At 38.1% G+C, this 20,335-nt stretch overlaps 1 protein-coding gene across 2 annotated transcripts in view; it reads right to left on the reverse strand.

Annotated features, from left to right (window-relative positions):
* Positions 1-20,335, reverse strand: part of NEO1 (neogenin 1) — a 279,673-nt gene that overhangs the window by 79,724 nt on the left and 179,614 nt on the right. For both annotated transcript variants that reach the window (XM_069071219.1, XM_069071217.1), the window contains exons 9-11: positions 5,579-5,733; positions 3,368-3,516; positions 2,792-2,930 (exon numbers count right to left, since the gene is read on the reverse strand). In XM_069071219.1, coding sequence (XP_068927320.1) covers positions 2,792-2,930; positions 3,368-3,516; positions 5,579-5,733 — 443 coding nt within the window. The remainder of the gene's footprint in view (positions 1-2,791; positions 2,931-3,367; positions 3,517-5,578; positions 5,734-20,335) is intronic.

Here is a 20,335-nt window from a genome sequence, read left to right on the forward strand (position 1 = left end):
GCCTTAGACACTTAATACACAGACCAAAAATTTAGCCTTGTGACCTTGGGCAAGTCACTTAACCCCAATTGCCCTACCTTCCCCCCTCCAAAAAAGAAGAAGAAAGAAATCCATCTTGCTGTACTAGAAAGTGGCTGGGGGGGGGGGGGGATGGAGAGGAATGAGGGAGGATATAAGAGAGAACAGATTGGGGGAAGGGGTATTCAGTATTGCTTGCCATCTTGGGATGGGGGATAGGGGAGAGGTAGGGAGAAAATTTGTAACTCAAAATCTTGTGGAAATGAGTGTTGAAAACTAAAAATAAATAAACTTAAAGAATAAACAAAGGTAATCCTTTCATTCACTGAATCTGCAGCTCAAAGTTTGAAATCGCCTAGAGTGATGCATACCTCAAGAAGGTGGATATGTTGGATATTAATTAGAAACATCAATTTAAATAATTAATACTTCAAATTTAAAAAAAGTTTGCAGCATTTATAATTCTGAAGTTCTTAAACCTGCAGTGCGGCTTTTAGGACACCCTGTATTTCCCTCCAAAACCAAGGCAGTACCATTCTTCCTGTCTGACTCTTTCCCACCTCTCCCCACATCTTGTTGAGTCTATCTGCTTCTATATCATAGCTCCGCATCCACCTCCCCTGCACTCACAGCCACAGTAGCCTAGTTCCAGGCTCGATTGCTTTTCACTTGGAATTCTGCAAGTCTCCTCCGTGGTCTCCCTGCTTCCAGGCTCTCCCCTTTCTAATCTGTCTCCCACACAGTGGGCAGTGTTAGGTCTAAATCAGTTTCCTGACAATGTCACTCCCTTATCAAAAAAAGTTTTACCATTCCTGCTAGGATAAAACACAAAATCCTCAGCCTAGAATTTAAAGCCTTCTAACTGTTTATTTCCCACTGATCTTTCCAGACAGATTTCACATTATTTCCCTTCATGAACACTGCATTCCAGCTAACTGGACCTGTGAGTTGTTTCCAGTATGCAGACTTTCATCTCTTGCCTGTTCTTTTGCACAGGTGGTCCCCCATGCCTGGGATGCCCTTCCTCCTTACCTCTATATCTCAAAATACCCAGCTTATGGCTAGGCCAGATCATGAGCTATCTTCTACACAAAGCCTTTCTTGACTCTCCACTCAAATCTGTCAGTACTGTTAATACCATCTCCGTCTCAAAATGATTTTATTTAATTATATTGTATCTATTTAACTGTGTACATATAGTATCCCTCAGGAGAATGTAAGCTCCCTGGCCAAAGGTAGAGTTCTATTTTGTCTCTCTCTCTCTCTCTCTTTTTTTTTTTTTGCCTTTTGGTGGGCAATTGGGATTAAGTAACTTGCCCAAGTTTACACGGCTAGTTTTTTTTGTGTTAAGTGTCTGAGGCCGGAACCGAACTCAGGTCCTCCTGACTCCGGGGCCGGCGCTTTACTAACTGCGCTACCTAGCCACCCCCTCTATTTTGTCTTTATAGTCAAAGGATCATAGGCATAGAAATGGAAAGGATCTTGAAGGTCTTCTAGTCTACTTCTCTTCTTATAGTGGAGAGAACTCAATGATATGCCCAAGGTCACATAGGCAGTGAGCTCAGGGCTGGGATTCTCTACCTTCAGAACCAAGATCTTTCCAGTGCACCACTGAGACCAGGACTGTGTACAGAGTCAGTATTTAACAAATGTTTGTTAGCTTAAGCTGACTATACCAAAGATTAAAGAACATTTCTCTAGGAAGAACCATTGAGAAGGATCCCCATTAGGTAGATCATAAAACAGAAGCTGAGGGAAGGGAAGTGATTTGCCTAGGGTCCTACAGCTTAAGCAGGATTCAGGTGGGAGTCTTTGCTGATGCCCAGGCCAGCTGGCATGAGTACATCACACTGCCACTTGAAGACAACACCACTGCCTCAAACAAGCTTAGGACAATGCAAACAGGAGGCACTTGGTAAATGTTTCCTGGATTAAAGTGGAGCCTCCAGAACCACACAGCATCCACTGAGAGGCCGACTAAAGGGAAAATGTGATGCTCCCTACGGTAACACCAATGACCATATCAATCATTTCAGTGTCTGTCTCTTTGTGATCCCATCTGGGATTTTCTTGGCAAAGATACTAGAATGGTTTGTCATTTCGTTCTGTAGCTCATTTTACAGATGAGGAAACTGAAGCAAACAGGGTAAAGGGATTTGCCCAGTATCACACAGCTAGGAAGTGTCTGAGGTCAGAACCAAAATGAGAAATGAGTCTTCCTGACTTCAGGCCCGGCACTCCATCCATGGCAGCGCCTAGCTGCTTTGTTTAAACAAAACTCATACATTTAGCTTACAGCTACTGATGAGAGTTCACTTAGGGCTGTATTTCATAGACTCTACTTGAAAACATTTTTACATACATATGCATCAGTGTAATAGAGAACATCTGGTTCAGAAGCTGAGAAAAAAACCTTAAGCTTTTAAAGGGAACATACAAAAATATGAATAATACACACAGACTTTTTTTAAACAAAATATTTTTCAGACTATTAGACTCTACAGTTACTGAACTTTGGGCAGTGGGCTACAATCATCCATTTTGATGGAAAAATAGCCATAAACAATGAGTACCATTTTACTAAGAAAAATCTCACAAGGGTCCAGTTAGCATGCAAACTTGATTGCTGGTCAAAAAATGTAGCTCTATATTCACCAAAGGGTCAGTCTTAGAGCAGACAGGGTCTGTGTGATTAACAATTAGAGCATTTCCACAAGCATACATACAAAAAGCCAAGACCATACCTAATTTCCAAAGGAAATGAATAACTTACCATCTGATAATGTTCGAACAACAACATCTTGTGTGGAGACTCCAGGACCATGTTTATTATAGGCTACTACTCGGAAACTATACTCTGTGTATTTTTTCAATCCATTAATGGTGTAGGAGCGACTTCCAACATCAACATCCTGTCCATAAGGGAAAATAACTCATACATACATATCAAGCCAAAATAAATACTGCAACTAAATAAATCTCCTAGACAAAGCACACATTAACTATGTTTTGTGTGGTGAGACACTGATTTTTCTTTTTATATGAAACCACTTCTTGATAACAGATGGTGATGGAGTATAAATAATGATGATTGGAAATACTGCTTCAGGTTTAGCAACAGTTCACTATGATTGGTGAAAATCTAATGATTAAAAAGAAGTTGGCAGAGAAAGAGTCTCTTCCTACATGGGTTCTCTATTTTTTATTATTATTATTCACCAATATGAAACCATATTATCTCTATGCATCAGTTTTTATAAAATTTCCACCCAAGAGAATGTTCAGCATTTGGAATACTATTCATTGCCCTTATTTCAGGCAATCACTTTACTGATGGCTCACATCATACCTGCTCGTTGTCTGCCCCCTTTTCCATGTAGTACAACTTGTAATTCTGAATTTCCCCATTGCCAGACAAAGGTGTTTCCCATGTGACAGTTATTGAGGTAGGTGAGCTAGCATACGCTCGGATGTTAGGTGCTGGACCTGGGAGTTGGACTGAAATGAAAATAACAAGAAACGGGAAAAAAAAAAGTAAATTCATTGAGTTCACCAATTGATTTTTGTCATTAGTATAACACTTGTGTCAAAAAAGAAAGAAAAGAAACCAAAATAAAACTTGGAAAGAAACTGGCTTGCCTGAAATGTGATTAGCTAAGAAATGAAGTTCTTTCTAATTACAAATCTATGATCCTAAACTTTAAGATAAGTGCTTTTTTTTAATAAGAGGAAGTATGTTAAGTACCTCTGGTAGCAAATGATGAAAATTACTACTACAGAAATTATTTTATAATTCACAAACATATTTCCTTACATTGTGACCTTTAATTGTACTGAACGTGCAATATGGACTTATTTTCCATAGTGGAAGTAGTCAAGAGTCCATACATAATTTCTGGATTTGAGCATAATTATGCTATTTATCAAGGAACTGTTGAGCTGAAGAGGTACTGGATCTTGGAAATGATTAAGGAAAATAATTTGTCTTTGATTAGATGAAAATACTATAGAGTCAAAGTAAGCTCTGGAAACTTATAAGGGGAGTTTTCCTGCACAGGAACAATGTGTGATTAAACTTTTTACATGACATTTTACAATGGGATTTTGAATGATTTTGTTCTCAACAAATGCCAAAACAAAAATAGTTTTCAAAAGGATGACAAAATTAAGTCGACTAACCGAAAATGCAAAGCAGAAACAGAATAGTGTAGGGGAAAAACAGCTAATCTGGAGTCTGAGTTTGAATCTTTAGCTTTGCAACTTACTATCTATGTGACTTTTAGACAAATCACTTTTCTTTCCTTAACTTCAATTTTCTCATCTGAGAAAAATGCTTTATCCATCCATCCATCCATCTATCTATCTACCTACCGATCATGCTCATTCTATTCATGTATCAGGCTTTATCATTCTCTACCTAAGATGCTTGAGAAAAGTAGACTAGATGATATCTAAGGTCTTTTTTTTTTTTTTAGTTTGGGCACTGTATGATTCTTTTTCTTTTTTTCCCTTTTGGAGGGCAATTGGGGTTAAGTAACTTGCCCAAGGTTACACAGCTAGTTTTTTTGTGTGGGTGTTAAGTGTCTGAGGCCAGAACCGAACTCGGGTCCTCCTGACTCTGGGGCTGGCACTTTACTCACTGCGCCACCTAGTCGCCCCATCACTGTATGATTCTAAGATGCTAATATTTCTTTCTAATTTAGCTCCTCAAACACCATGTGGAGATGAACCACAGAATTTCTTATTGTTCTGAATTTTATATGACAGTAACTCATGGACAACAGATTTATATTGGAACTTGCAGAATAAAAAATGTTATGCAGCAACTTTTTCCATCTGGTTTGAAATGTGCAACTAGTTCAAGGATATGTGTAGATACATACTTGTGCTTCTTTTTCTAAGGATATTTTTTAAAAAATTACTCTCTTGTGATAGTTCTACAACAAAAGCTTACTATTTACAGGAGAAGACAGTTAATAAAACTTCATTTCCAAGTGGGCTTGATTTAGACACTGTAATCTTCTAAAGAAATGCTAAATCACAGGGTAATCAGCAATGATAAAGGATTGAGGTATAAACAATTATATGATAATTAGAAAAAGTTAATCAAGCACCCTTGTTCTGACAACCATACTAATGTCACAACAGATATACAAAGAATCACATTTGTCTCACAAGTGTAAACCAAAGAGATTACTTAGAGATCACTTGGGCCAAAGCTCTCAGTGCAAAGAGTTGGAATGACCCACTCAAAGTGACCCAGCTCATTAGGGACAGACCTGCTCTGTGGGCTTTGTACACCGAGGATAACGTCCTCCTGCTACAGCCCTGCCACCATTAGTCTTCTGACTTCATGCCTGATCTGATTCCCATAGCTGCAGAGAAACTAAAAATAGTTGTGGGAAAGTCCTCTGAACTCTTCCTGACATTTGTGATGTAGTAGCACATACTTTGGATTATAGGCTTCCTGAAGTTAGAGATTGTGCTTCTTCATTTCCCCCACAGTGCCTAGGACTGGGCTGAGTATACCAAGGACTTCAATGATGCTGGCAAGGCTTACCCTCGGGCTGAGTCTCTACTCGCAGAGGAAGTGACCGCTCTCCGGAGCCATGTCTGTTTTGTGCCACGACTCTGAAGACATACACCGTCTCTGGCATGAGGTTTTGAATGGTCACCTGCATTTCCCCTGGATGGCTGGTATTTTCAATCCGTTCACTTTGGGAAAAGAATTTAGGAAGATAAAAGGCAAGAAACAAAACATCCATTGGAAATTTTCTAAAATATGCAGATTCATTTTCATTATGTTTGAACAAACATTAAATGTGAAGTGTCTCACTCAAAATAACACCCAAACTTCAAATAACAAGCAGTGTGTATGAGGAGAAAAACTCAGGGTAAAATGGGGTGCTCTGTCTGACAGAAATGTTTTAACACATCTGCTAATCTGCTAGGAAGCATTTTTACCTGGAGAGCTCAGAAGCTGCTAATACTGAAGCATAATCTTGATTTCCATTCTGAAAAGAACAGGAACTCTACTCCTGGCTTTCAAAACTCAGATGTTGATACTTCTCCCTCTGGTAACTATGTATGTATGCAATGCTCAGACAACTAGAAGCCCTGTCTGTTACTCTGTTGAACTGTGTTATTTTCTCTTTCTGTATTTTTTATCTGCTTAAAATTTCTGTTTCTATGTTCTGAAGTTCACGGTGCTGACTTTTCCCCCTGAACCCAGTGAATGATATATATGCTTCATTAAAGTGAGACTGTTAACCCCTTTTGAGTTGCTTTCCTTTAGAAAAGCAGGTCAAAGACCCTGTGCTAGCAGCCATCCTGGGTATGCTAAGGTGCTTGCTGTTACACCTACCCATTAAGAAAGCAGGAAAAATGAAACCCCTTACAAATAGATATAGTAAAACAAAACAATTTCCCTCCATAGCCAAGTCATATACATATATATGCACATATAATGTGCAAACATATATATGTGCATATATGTGTATGTGTCTGTGTATACATGTTTTACCTCTCTATCTGGAGGTGGTTAGCATGTTTTATCACAAGTCCTCTGCAACTGTGGTTGAGTCCATTGTATTTCAAAGTTGTTTGTTCTTACAATATTGTTGTTGTATAAATTGTTGTCTTGGTTCTGTGATCCCTTTATTTTGCATCAGTTTATACTAGTCTTTCCATGTTTTTCTAAAACCAATTTAAAAAATCATTTCTTATAACAGCATTCCATCACATACATGTACTATTACTTGTTCAGACAACCCCAAATTGATGAGGTACCCTGCCTTATTTTCCAATTCTATGTTACCAGAAAAAGAGCTGCAATAAATATTTTTGTACATATGGGTCTGATTCTTTTGCTTTGAGAATACAGACCTGGTAGCAGTATTGCTGGGTCAAAGAGTTGTACAGTTTAAGAGCTTTTGATAAACAGATCCAAATTGATTTACAGAATAGTTGGACTAGTTCACAGTTCTACCAACACTGGTTTAATGGAGCTGCTTTCCCACAGCTCCACCAACATCTGTCATTTTCCTTTCTTCTTTTAGTTACCTTTGCCACCATGATAGGTATAAGGTGAAACCTCAGTTGTTTTAATGTGCATTTCTCTAATTATTATGAATTAAAACATTTTTTTCACATAGTTATTGATACCTTGGATGTCTTCTCAAAATTTACCTATTCCTGTTCTTTGTTCATTTATCAATTGTTGTTGTTGTCAAAACTTGTTTTGGTACAGTGTGAAATGTTTGTCTATACCTAGTTTCTGCCAGATAACTTCCCAGTTTTCCTAAGCTTCTATTCTTTTTTTTGCAGGGCAACTGGGGTTAAGTGACTTGCCCAAGGTCACACAGCTAGTTTTTGTGTTAAGTGTCTGAGGCCAGATTTGAACTCAGGTCTTTCTGACTCCAGGGCTGGTGCTCTATTCATTGCACCACCTAGCTGCCCTAAGCTTCTATTCCTTATTCCAATTATGGATAATGTTGGCTCTTGGTTTCAACTAGATAATAAAGGTCACAGAAAGCTCCATTTATTCCTATGTTTTCTTTGGAATTTTATTTTTTTTAACAAAAATTGGTGTGTCTTGTCAAAAGTTTTTCCTTATTTTTTGTCAAACTGTGTTCTTGATCCACTAGCTGGGATCTTTGGGTTTATCAAAACACTAGGCTACCATGCTTATTTACTTCTGTATTGATAAAAATTAATTTTAATGCTGTATCATTTGATTATTAATATTAATTTGTAATATTCCTTTCTCTTTAAAATTCCTACTTTTTAGTTTAGCTTACATAAAAGTAAATAAAAAAAAACAAAAAAACACCACTTCTAGGAATTGGCTGAGGAATCTGCTCACATTCTAGCCCCTCCCAAGGTCTGGTTTGGATCTCTCTGTTTTTCCCATAAAAAGAAGCCAGACTTAACTATCTATACTATTACAGGTTATCCTTGCTCCTGGCTTTTCTAATTAAAAGTTTGGGGTGACCTGGCTTACAAAAGAGAAACTTGACCAGGCAGATCTCTGATGCAACAGTTTTCCTTGACCAGATTTCTAGAGGCAGCTTGAATTTTATTTATTTATTTTATTTTTGAGGGGGGGGAGGCAAGACAATTGGGGTTAAGTGACTTGCCCAAGGTCACACAGCTAGTAAATGTGTCAAGTGTCTGAAGCAGAATTTGAATTCAGGTCCCCCTGAGCCGGTGCTCTATTCATTGCACCACCTAGCTGCCCCTCAGCTTGAATTTTATGACCATGTCTCACTTTCAGCTTTTACTCTTAGCCCACCTCCTCATTCATTGCCCAACAATCAGGGTTGCCTTTTGCTTGTCAGGAAGACAGATGGGGGATTAAAACTGCTTTGGGATGCTTCCTTGGGTCTTTGGTCACAGAGAAAGATCACTGGCCTCAATTTATTAGGATATTTAGGATAATCAGATAATATTTAGGAAAATCTAGATAAAAAAATATCTAATTTGTTCTACTTACCAGCCTCTGTTTCTCACATGGTAAAAAACTGTTTTAATGGTTATAGATTTAATATACTTTTATATCAAGTACTGCCAGGCCCCCTTCCTTTCCACATTTCCCCCCCTGATATTCTTGACCTTTTATTCCTCCATATAAATGAAAAACAATTTTTTTCCTAGCACTCTAAAGTAATCATTTAGTGGTCTGATGTGGTACTGACGTGGCACTGAATAAGTAAATTAATTTAGGCATTACTGGCATCTTTATTACATTGACTTGGCCTGCCTATGAGCAATTCATATTTTTCCAATTATTTAGATGTCTTTATTTGTTTAAAGTGTATTTTATAATTGTGTACATTGTGTGTGTCTTGGCAGATAAAGTTACAAAGTATTTTTTTTAGTTACTTAAAATGGAATTTATTTCTACGTCTTCCTTCTGGATCTTGTTGGTAAAATACAAAAATACTGATGTGTGGATTTTTTTAATATCCTGAAATTCTGCTGAGGTTAAGTCTTTCAATTTTTTTTAGTTAATTTTATAGGGTTCTCGAAGTAAACCATTACATAGTGTGTTTCTACTTTGACCATACATTTTCCTTCCATTTCTTTTTCATGTCTTATTGCTGTAATTTGCATTTCTAGCACTAAATTGCATAGTAATGGCAATGATGGACATTGTTGTTTTAGTCCTAATCTTATGGGAAAGGCCTCTATAACTTACCCTCCATTACAGATAATGCTGGCTCTTGGTTTTAGATAGATAAATAAAGAACATTTTAAAGAAAGCTCCATTTATTCCTATATTTTCTAACATTTTTTAAAAAGAGATAGGTGTGTCTTGTCAAAAGCTTTTCCTGCATCTATTGATATAATGATATCATTTTTGTTATTAATAAGGTCAATTATATTTATAATTTTCCTACTATTGAGCCAGCCCTGCATTCCTGGTATAAATCCCACCTGATCACAGGATATAATGTTTGTGATATTTTGTTATAATCTCTTTGATTTTTAACTTAAAAGATACTTTTTTCTAAAGTTATGCCTCTTAATAAATTTTTTAGAAGGATTTCATTAGCAGGAAAGGGTACTGTCAGCTCAATTTTCATCTAAGAGGTACAAGATTCTGATAAGCAACTCTAATAGCCTGAACTGTTAGTGAGAAATTTAGATGTGGTGAAAAAGATCAGCTAACTACAAAGCTGTAATACAATTTCGAGCAATTTGAAAAGACCAGTAAAATGAGACCATTTTGAAAAGGCTTGAAAATTCCATGAAGTCTATAACCCTGCAATATTGGCCTATATCAGGCCTCTGTGCACTTGCCCTTGCTGCTCTGCTGTTTTGGGTGCTCTTCCTCCCAACCCTGGATTCTTAAAATCTGTCTTTTTTTTAAGACTCGGATCAAACACCTCCTTCTTCAGGAGACCTCTCCCATTCCCTTCTGCTGTTGGAACCATCCACACTAAGGTTACCTTTCATTTATTTGATATTTATTTTTTAAGTACTAATTTATTTATATTGTTTTCCCCATTGGTATGTAAGCTCCTTGAGGGCAGTGACCTTTTATTTTTCATTGTCATTAAGTCCCCATTGCTTAATAATTATAAGTTGATTATTGATTGGAAGTGGAAGGTTTTAGCGGGATACTCACAATAAAGACCCAGAGAAATGATTTGCAATTAGTAAAGAAAAATTAAATTGTAATGTGGGTGACAGAAGAGCTTTTAAAAAGCCCAGGCATTCTTATGTATCAACCCCCCCCACACACATGATTATTCTTTGGGAATTATTAACCAGAAAAAAGAAACATTTGAAGCTATCTATTGAAGAAAAGAATAGAGGTCTCCCTTAGGCTTATGCCCAAATTAGAGACCTGAAGCAAAAGGTAGTAACTATAAACTAGTATTCTGGGCAATATATATTTTTATCTTACTACATTAATAGCAAATAATATTCCTTTCATTTTATAATTGTCTCCATACAATATCCATCTCTCTTACCAGCTTTCAAAACCAGAGTTTTAATCTACTAAGGAAAAAAATGACATGTAAAACCAAGGAAATAATCAGGACAGAATGAGAGAATCACAGAATTTGAAAATCTAAAAGGACCTGCACAGCCATCTCATTCAACCCATTTATATGGACAAAAGAAATCCTTACTAACTCACTCTCCACAACTGGTTGCTGAGGAAAGGGCCACCACAGCCTCTCAAGGCATCCAATTCTGTTTGGTGAGGGGTTTGTCAGTAACTTTCACCTTACATTAACCTGAAATGTGCCTCTCTGTAGCTTCCACACACTATTCTTGGTTCTGTCCTTTGCGACCAAGCAGAACAAGTCTGATCCTTCCTTTAAGTGATGGCACCTTCCTACGCTTGAAGACAGCTCAGGCTTCAGGCTCCTTTTCTCCCAAGTATACATGCTCAGTTCCTCCACCCAATCTTCACCAGGGAACCAATGCCCCTCATCCTGCTTGTCCTTCTCTGGACACTCTAGACCAGTGGAGTGGCCAGATGAGAACATGATGCTTCAGAGGAAGCCCGACAAAAGCAGAGGCCAGTGAGACTATGCCTTCCCTATTCCTACAAGAGGACGTTAGCTTTTGTAGCTGTTATATCATGCTGGGGATTGGTAGTGAGCTTGTAGGTCACTGAACCCCCCAGATTTTCTTCAGAATAACTGCTGTCTAACCAGGTTTCCCCAATATAATACTGGTAAAGTTGGTTTTTTTGCACTCAATAGCACGATTTTATATTTATCCCTATCAAATTTAATCTTTATAGATTTACCCTATTGCTCTAATTGGTTAAAATCATTTGGATCTTGACTCTGTCCTTGATGATATCCTTCCAACCTTTGTGTTATCCGCAAATTTCATGAGTATATTATCTATACTGTTATCCAAGTCACTGATAAACAGCAAAGACCCCTTGTATATTTCACTTGAGACTTCCTGCCAAAATTAATAACTATTTTATAAATCCAATTCAACAAGTTATGAGTCTACCTGACTGCATTATCATCTAATCTTTATTTTTCTACCTTTCCAAAAGACATAAGATATATAATATAATAAGAGATATATAACAGGGCAGCTAGGTGGCACAGCAGATAGAATGCTAGGCCTGGAGTCAGGAAGACCTCAGTTTAAATCTGGCTGCATACTTCCTAGCTGTGTGACCCTGGGCAAGTCACTTCACCCTGCGTGCCTCAGTTTCCTCATCTGCAAAATGAGCTAGAGAAGGAAGTAGCAAATGGCTCCAGTATCTCTGCCAAGAAAACCCAAAATGGGGCCACAAAGAGTTAGACATGACTAACAAAGCCGCAATATGAGATGTTTTACCAAAAGCTATGCAAAAATCTAGGAAAATTATATTCATGGCATTTCTCTAATCTGTTGGTTTAGTAATCTGTCAAAAAAGGAAATGAATTTAGTCTAACATGACCTGAAGGAACCATGGTGGTGTCCAAATTACAGATAATTGAATAATCAAGCTTATTGGCCTATAGTTTGCAGACTCTGTTCTTTTCCCATTTTGAAAAGCAGAATAATATTGGCCCCTGTCAAACTTAAAGAATAAATTTAGAATTTTCAATCCCTAGAAATAAGTTTTATTTTTTAAATTTTAATAATTTATTCTAATTTTTATCCTTCACTGAATCTTACATAGGCCTACACATCTAAAGGTGTTAATCTGTCTTAGTCCATTTTATAGAACTCTTCAAGATGATTTTCTTACTCTAACTTTTTAGCCAAGTCTTTAATTCTACTTATTTACCACCTTTCTCTGAGGAGGTTGTGTCTAATATCTAATTAATTTTGTAACATCTCTGAGAAGTGAATAGGGAGAAACAAAAGATAAATGAAAGATAAAATGAGATCTGCAAATGTCATATTCTCTTTAGTTAAAACATCTAACTTGCCCAAAAAGTTGGGATGGGGAAAAGGAAGAAGGAAACACTATAATTATCTCTATATCCTGAGTGTTCTCATGTCAAAATCACATCTTGTAATAAATGATATGAATACACTGGATAGTATTATATAACATGGTTTCTCTTATTTGGCCTGAAAATTCAGGAAGACCGGTTTATAATTTTTTCTTAATTCTAGGATTAAAAAACTTTTAAAAGATTAGTCGCAAATTTTTAGCCTTTTAAATACTTGCCAGAATTCAGTGCAAGATAAAATCAACTCTGAAATTCATACCTTCTCAAAATGCCCCGCCTCTGGGGTTTCTCCTTTCCTCTCATTGGAGGTAGAGACCGAATATTGGGGAGCTCCTCCTTTATCTTTTACCTTTTAACAGGGGCACTCAGGTTATTTTACTTCTTGTCATTTCCCTTCCTGCTGACTTCCCTGATTTTACTTAGGATCTCTACAAATTCATCATTCTGCAAGATGAAATCAGCTCTGGGGGCAGTTAGATGGCACAGTGAATAAAGTACTGGCCCTGGAGTCAGGAAGATCTGAGGTCAAATCTGGCTGCAGACACTAGCTACATGACTCCTGGGAAGTCACTTAACCCTGAATGCCTCCTCCCCGCCAAAAAAGATGAAATGAACCCTATAACTCTCACCTCCTTAGACCATTCCCACCTTGCCTAAAGGGCTTCCTTGTGCCATTGTGCTCTCCCTGGGTAATCTTCTCCCCTCTTGCCTTTCAGCTTTCTTTTTCAAAATGTGTTGTCTCCCCATTAGACTTTGATCTTCTTGAGGACAGAGACTATCTTATGCCTTTCTTGTATGCTCAGAACTTAACACAGTGTGTTAAGATGCTTAATAAATGTTTACTGACTTGACTGAGCATACAGGTCGGCAAAGTATTTGAGGTTTTATCACTTTCCCCTTTTCTTCCTACTCTGCATTTTATCTTCATAAGGAGCCTCAAATTGTTTTTAATTGCCCATTATCCCCATTCTACTTTGGGCTCACACGGACAGTCCTTACCTACCTGTTGCTGCTCTTTGTTCTAAAGATCCACTCAAATATTCAAGTAATTTTTTAAACAGCATACACACTAAATTTTGCTAATTTGATTATAGGTTTTTGTCAATGTCTGAACATAAGAGAGTAGAAATGTCTTGCCAGGATATAGTCTTAAATGTTTTATCTTAGCAATGTTATAACAGAGGAGCCTTGGTTTAAAAAAAAAAATAGAAAAGTCTGTGCAGTATCTGAGAGGAAGCTTTTCAATAAAGTTTGAAGCATACTGATAAAGGTCCACATAGTATCAAGTAGGATTTATAGCACTGACAGTAACAAAAAAAGTCAGTCAACAAGCATTAATAAGCTCTTGGTATATGTCAGTCACTGAGTCCACAAAGAAAGAACAATTTCTATACTAAGGAATTCACACAATGGGGCAGACAAAATACATAATACTATGTACATACAAGGTATAAATACAGCAAAGAGAAGATAGTCTCAGAGGGAAGGCCTGGGGGTAGAGTATAGAAAGTCTTCTTACACAAGGGGGATTTTGAGTAGATTCCTGAAGGAAGCCAAGAAAGCCAAGAGATGGAGGTGAAGATTCCATGCAGGGAAGACAACCAATGAAAATGCAGAGTCAGGAGTTGGAGTGTCTTGTGTACCCCCAAGAAGGTCAGTTTTAGTGAATTAAATGGAGAGGACTAAAGACTGGAAGGGAGGGAACAGGAAAACTTGTAATGGGCTTTAAAAGACAAATCAAAGATTTGCATTTGATTCTGTGGATTAATAGGGAATCATAAGGGGCCATTGAGTGTGAGGAAGAGAGGCAGTTGGGGTAACATGGTCAGATCTGCCCTTTAGGAAGATCACTAGCAGATGAATGGAAGATAGACTAAAATAAGAAGAGTCTTGAGACTAGAAGGTCAATTACAAGGCTACTGAAATAGCCAATGTTATGGCACCAACGTGGTGGTTGAGGGAGTGGAGAGTGGGGATGTATATAAAAAATACTGTGAAGGTAGAAATGACAAATACTTTGCAATAGACTGGATATGTGAGTTAAATGTCAGGGAAGAGTCTAGTATGACACAGAAGTGAAAGATAATAACTTTGTTTTGGATATGCTGAGTTTGAGAAGTCTATTTATTGCAAGCAGTTGAAGATAAGAAACTGGAAGTGAAGAGAGAGGTTAGAGCTGGATAAGTGGATCTGAGAATCATCTACACAGAGTTGACAATGGAATGCATGGGGCATTATGAGATCACCATACAAGAGAAGAGAAAGCCAAGGAGGTAGGGGATAATCACACCTGGTATTCATGTCGGGCATGAAGATCTAGCAAAGGACACCAAGATGGAATGGATGGGCGGGAAGAATAGAACCAGGAGAACATGGTGTTATGAGAGAATATTGAGAAGAGGATGTTCAGTAGTGGTGAAGGTTGCAGAAAGGTCAAGAAAGATAAGGACTGGTCATGATAACTGGCAACTGAGATCACTGGTAACTTGGAGAGAGCAGTTGTAGTTGATTGATGAGGGTGTAAAAGTGAGAAGAAATGAAATGGAAGCACCAACTGTAGAAGGTTTTGAAGGAAAGATAAGAGATGGTAGCTAATGAAGATATGGGTTAGAGCAAATGAAACTTTTTTAAAGGATGGGACAGACCATGGCCTTTTGGTGGGTAGCAGGATCAGCCAGTAGACAGAGACTGAAGATTAGAGACAGGACAGGTATGATAGAGGGTCAAGCTGCTGGATGGAATGGGACCATTTGTGCATATAGAGGGGTTTGTCATGGCAAGGAGATGGGCTACCTCTTCACATGAGATGTGGTCACAGAGCAAAGGCAATGGAAGCCATCTGAGAGATGGGATGAGGCAGATGAGAAGAGAGAACTATAGGCAATGGCCTCAATTTTTTTGGCAAGGCAAGGTCCTCAACTGTGTAAGTGAGGAAAGGTGGTGCCTGGGGAAGCTTGAGGAGTGATTAAAGGGTTTCCTTGTTATTTTATTGGGCTAGATACTGTGCAGCTAGACCGAAGAGTTAAGAGAGGAGAAAAAGAAGAAAAGCTGGGCCACCTCTTACTTTAAAAACTAGGCTTCAATGGGAAAAACATAAAAAAAATTAAAAACCCTCCAGATTATTATGGTATTTTGATAACAGCTCTAAGGTCAACCAAATATTTTTCAATTCCTTTCTTTCCACAAGGATTTATTGAGAGAAGAAAGAATGCAATGACTACTCTTTTCTCTTAATGGCTTTATTTAAGAGACCATGACCGGTCTAATCATTCCTGTCAAAGCACTGCTCAATTCTAAACAGGCAAATAAGTTACTGTTAATTAAATGTTTAAAGCTTATTATTGGGTATATATTAGTTATAAGCCAAATTTATAATAGTTAAAATTTATTCTTATGTGCTTGTATACTGGGCCTCCTTGAATAATTAATGGGTACAAGCATATTTATGGCTATATTAGAGGACCTGGAAAATACTTTCATTATTTTAAATTATCAGAGGTTTATAGTTGTTGTATCTTTTATTTTTATGTCATAGTACTGGTCACATTCATGATTTATTTGATGACAAGGTCCTGGTCAGCAATTCCATTTACAGTTTTGAAATAATTCCTCAGGGAAAATATAATCTGTTTTACTACAATGATTCACTGTGAGATGGTGTATTTCTGCGAAAAGTTGGGATTGTTTATATCTTATACTCTCAGTCACTTAAACCGAGAGTAGAAATTTGAATAATAAAATCTATTAATTTCTCATTTTGGTACATGATTTCTCTCTGGCTTAGGGAAGTCTGGAAAGTGTGTGCACAGCTTGTCCCTCTTCCCCCAAAATACAGATGTCCTTGTCCATTTAACCTGAGTATTGAAATGTGCAAAAAACAGTTTCATACAATCATAGATTTAGAGTCAAAAGGATATCAGAGGCCTGAGAGTCTCTCTGGATCATTTTAGAGATGAGGAAACTGAGGCACAGAAAGGTTAAGCGACTGGCCAGGGATACAGAGCAAGGAAAGGTCCAAGGCAGCATTTAAGCCAAGGCCTTCGTACCCTAAGTTCAGTGCTCCAGCCATTATTTCCAATGCCTTTATTATCTGAATCCAAAATTAAATGAGGAAGGGGATTCAGATGCACGATGGGTGGCACAGAAATAATAAGCAGTTTCTGCCCTTGGCAGACCCTCAATAAGATCATCCACAGATGAAAATTCCAGGGTTGGGTATAACTTCTTTCTTAAGAATGTTCCCACTAAGGAAAGGGTCTGGGTAATGCTTGCTCTTTTAAGAAAATCCATAAAATGGGACATGATGAAATGCTTAGCCTTGGTTACAGTGTTCATAAAAAGTCAAAGTTAAGTTAAACTTTCCTTATTTTTATAAGTTTCAGAAGCAAGATTCCATGGTAGTTATTTTGGGATCGGTCACATCTAAGAACTAACAGAAGGATCTCTAGCAGAGGGGCTACCTGGCTGCCATGGAAAACCCTCATATGCCAACCACCTGTCCAGAAATAGTCATTTAGTTGTTGACTTTTTTCCCCTCATACCTTGTGAGAGGAATGCTTTTCCAAAGACTCAGATATGATTTAAACAAATATCAAAGGTGTGAATGGATAAAGGCAACTCCACACTCACAAAGGTGTACTTGCATGAAAAAAAATATCCTGTATTGAACATACAAGTATCAACACATTTTACCAGCTTTGAAAAAAAAAAAGAGAGAAGACCATTTTAAGAGACTTTCACAAATTATGCATATAGTTTTTTCTTTCTTGGCTAAAATGTTGATAAGCTAGTTTACCTGTGCTAAAGAACTGTAGAATTTTGAAGTAATTGTTAAGCTCTTCTCTTCTATCATATACTGAGATCAAACTGACTGATGACCCTGTTAACTGCTTTTTCCAGCGGTGAGTGCTGACATCTTAAGATAGGTATAACAGGTCCCCACCCTGCCAAATAGGAATAATTCCATTGCCAAGCAAAACCCAATGGTTGCCCTTACATACAATTTGTGTAATTAGAAATAAGCAGCTTGGTTTTAAAGATTTGGGTCAGAAATACAACTGCAAAGCAACACCTCATATATAAACTGGAAGCAAAGGCCAGACTTCAATTAATCATGCCAAGATCCTCATAAAACTGTGGGTGAGGAAGGGGAGATGAGCATCTGCATAAAGGTCCATGTCTATCTCTCTGGACAGGGCTCTGTGCCTGTGTAAAAGCAAGGGTAAGAGATTATACAGACAAGCCTGAAGGCTGTGATGCTCAAACAGTGGCTTCTATCTCAGGAGGCAACAACTGGCAAATCTGAAATCTGTTTCTGTCAACAACATTCACATTCTTTTCCTTCGTTTTCTACATCTAAACAGTCCTAGCAAGTAGGTTCACTCTTTTCTGGATCTTCCAGGAAAGGAAAAACAAAAGGAGCTCTGAGCCAAGGGAGCTGAGGCTGATGCAAGAATGACTTTAGCAGCAAACCATAAAAGCAGGCTGCTCCAAGGATTCCCTAACATAAAGTACTCATGGTTGGAGCTGAGAGGCCTTTTTCTAGCTTAATATTTCTCAGCCATGTTTTACCTCTGCAAAAAGTAAGACTCCAAGGTGGGGTTCAAGGTGAGTTATGCAACAGAATTCTAATAAAATTTTAGGCAACCAGGGTTATATTAATTTGTAATTGGTTGTGAAAAGGGGGGATTAAAGAGTTGTATGTAAGGATGGGAAAAGATTCAGGTAACTGGGGTTTCAATCACAGCTATGCCACCATCAATCAATCAAGTATTTGTTAAATGCCTACTATGTGTCATTCACTGTGCTCAGGAGACAACTACAAAGAATGAAATGACCCCACCTCAAAATTAGTTTATTTCCTAGTGGGGAGATGAAAACACATATAAATATATACAGCATAAGTATGATGCTAACACACACACAGGGTAGTTGGGGACAGAGGCACTAGCAGGTAGAGGATCAGAAAGATGCCGAAGCTGGTACCTGGGCTTCAACTTAAAGAATGACAGGTACTCTCTAAGGTACAGCTAGGGAGGGAGTGCATCCTAGGCATGGAGGGACAGCCAATGGAAGAGAGATGTGAGATGAAATGTTATGAATGAAGAATAGAAAGGTCAGTTTGGCAGGGTCACAGAGCACAGGAAGCAAAGCAAAGTCTAAGGTTAGAATGATTAACTGGAGGCAGGTTATGAAGGGCTTTAAAAGATGAACATTGGAGTTTATATTTTACTGTAGGGTACAGGTATCAAACACATGGCTTACAATACTCTGAGTGGGACCTGAACCAGATTAAAATATAACTGGGAAATATTTAACAAAATAAATAAGATGCAATAAAACACGGATAATATTCTATTTTAAAATTAAAGACAATATGTAGCCTGCAGGAATACTTCTATATACAAATCAACTGTCCTATTTGAATTTGACACCACTAGAGAAAGGGAAACTGCTATGTTTAAGGAATATTATTTTAGTGTAGTGTGTGGGATGGACTAGAGTGGGGAGAGATTTGAGGTAGGGTGACCAGCTAAGAGGCTGCTGTAATAATTTAGATGAGAGGGTATAAAGGACTGAATTAAGATAGGAGCTGTGTAAGTAAAAAAAGGGATCAGATTAGACATGTTGTGAAGGCAGAAATTGTATATAAGGGATGAGGGAAAGTAAAGAGTCCATCATGATTCCTAGATTATAAAACTTAGACCATGGAAGGATAGTGACAAGAAACGGGGACATTTGGGAGAGGGGAAAAGATGAGAGAGTTTTGTATACATTGCATTTAAAACATGCTTAACAGTCAATAGGTGATGTAGGACTGAAGTTTGAGGTAATAAGTGGGACTGGACATCTAGATGGGAGAACTGTCTGCCCAGAGATGAAAGTTAGATCCACAGATCTAAATCAAAATGGAGAGGGCCTAGCACAGAGCCCTGGTAAATACCTGCAGTTAGGGTGTGTGACCTGATGGAGTCAGAGCAGGCAGGCAGGAGGGGAAGCAGGAGTGAATAGGCTTATGAAAACCCAGAGAGGATAAAGTCTTTGGGAGAAAAGGATGCTTAGAAAGACAGAAAAACAAATAAACAGATTTGGCAATTAAAAGATCATTGGTAACTTTGGAGAGAGCCATGTCAAGTTACATGATTAGGTTGGATTATAGACTGCAAAAGGTTAAGGACTGAGTGATAGCAGAGGAAGTGGAGGCAGTGAGCAGAAAACATCTCCCATTCCTTTCAAAACTTTACTCATCTCTTTTGTTTTTGTACTATGCAATTTCCCCCTGTATCTTCACAGAGAGTATTTTCAGTCTTTTCTGGATCTTCCAGGAAAGGAAAAACAAAAGGAGCTCTGAGCCAAGGGAGCTGAGGCTGATGCAGGAATTACTTTAGTAGTAAACCATAAAAGCAGGCTGCTCCAAGAAGGAAAATGGTAAATCACTCTATTATCTTTGCCAAGAAAAACCCAAATGGGGTCAGGAAGAATCAGACAAAATTGGAATGACTAAACAACAACAAAGTATAAGGGCAGGAATTAAGGAGTGAAAGATGGTGAGCCAGGTGCTGGGCTCTGAAGAAGGAGAAAGAAAGATGTGGAGATTGGTATACTGTAGCTACTTATGATTTTAATTGTGTGGGTTTTGATTTCAAAAGAGAAAGGGCTACTTAGTGATGGAGGCAAAGGGAACATCCCAAAGTAACAATGGGGAGAAAGGAACATCTCACTTTCACCCTCAGGACCACTGTGATGGGAGATGGGAGAGAGAACATACTTGCCAGTCTGGGCACTTGGGGAAAGGAGCTCAGAGTCTCCAAGGGATGCTGCATTCACTAGCTTTGTGAAACACTAAGCTCATCTGACCCATCCATGTCCTTATCTGTGAAATG

The sequence above is a fragment of the Petaurus breviceps genome, unplaced genomic scaffold, assembly GCF_028583685.1.
Source record: "Petaurus breviceps papuanus isolate PSGF00001 unplaced genomic scaffold, PetGlider_PUasm1.0 90825, whole genome shotgun sequence".
NCBI classification, from domain to species: Eukaryota; Metazoa; Chordata; class Mammalia; order Diprotodontia; family Petauridae; genus Petaurus; species Petaurus breviceps.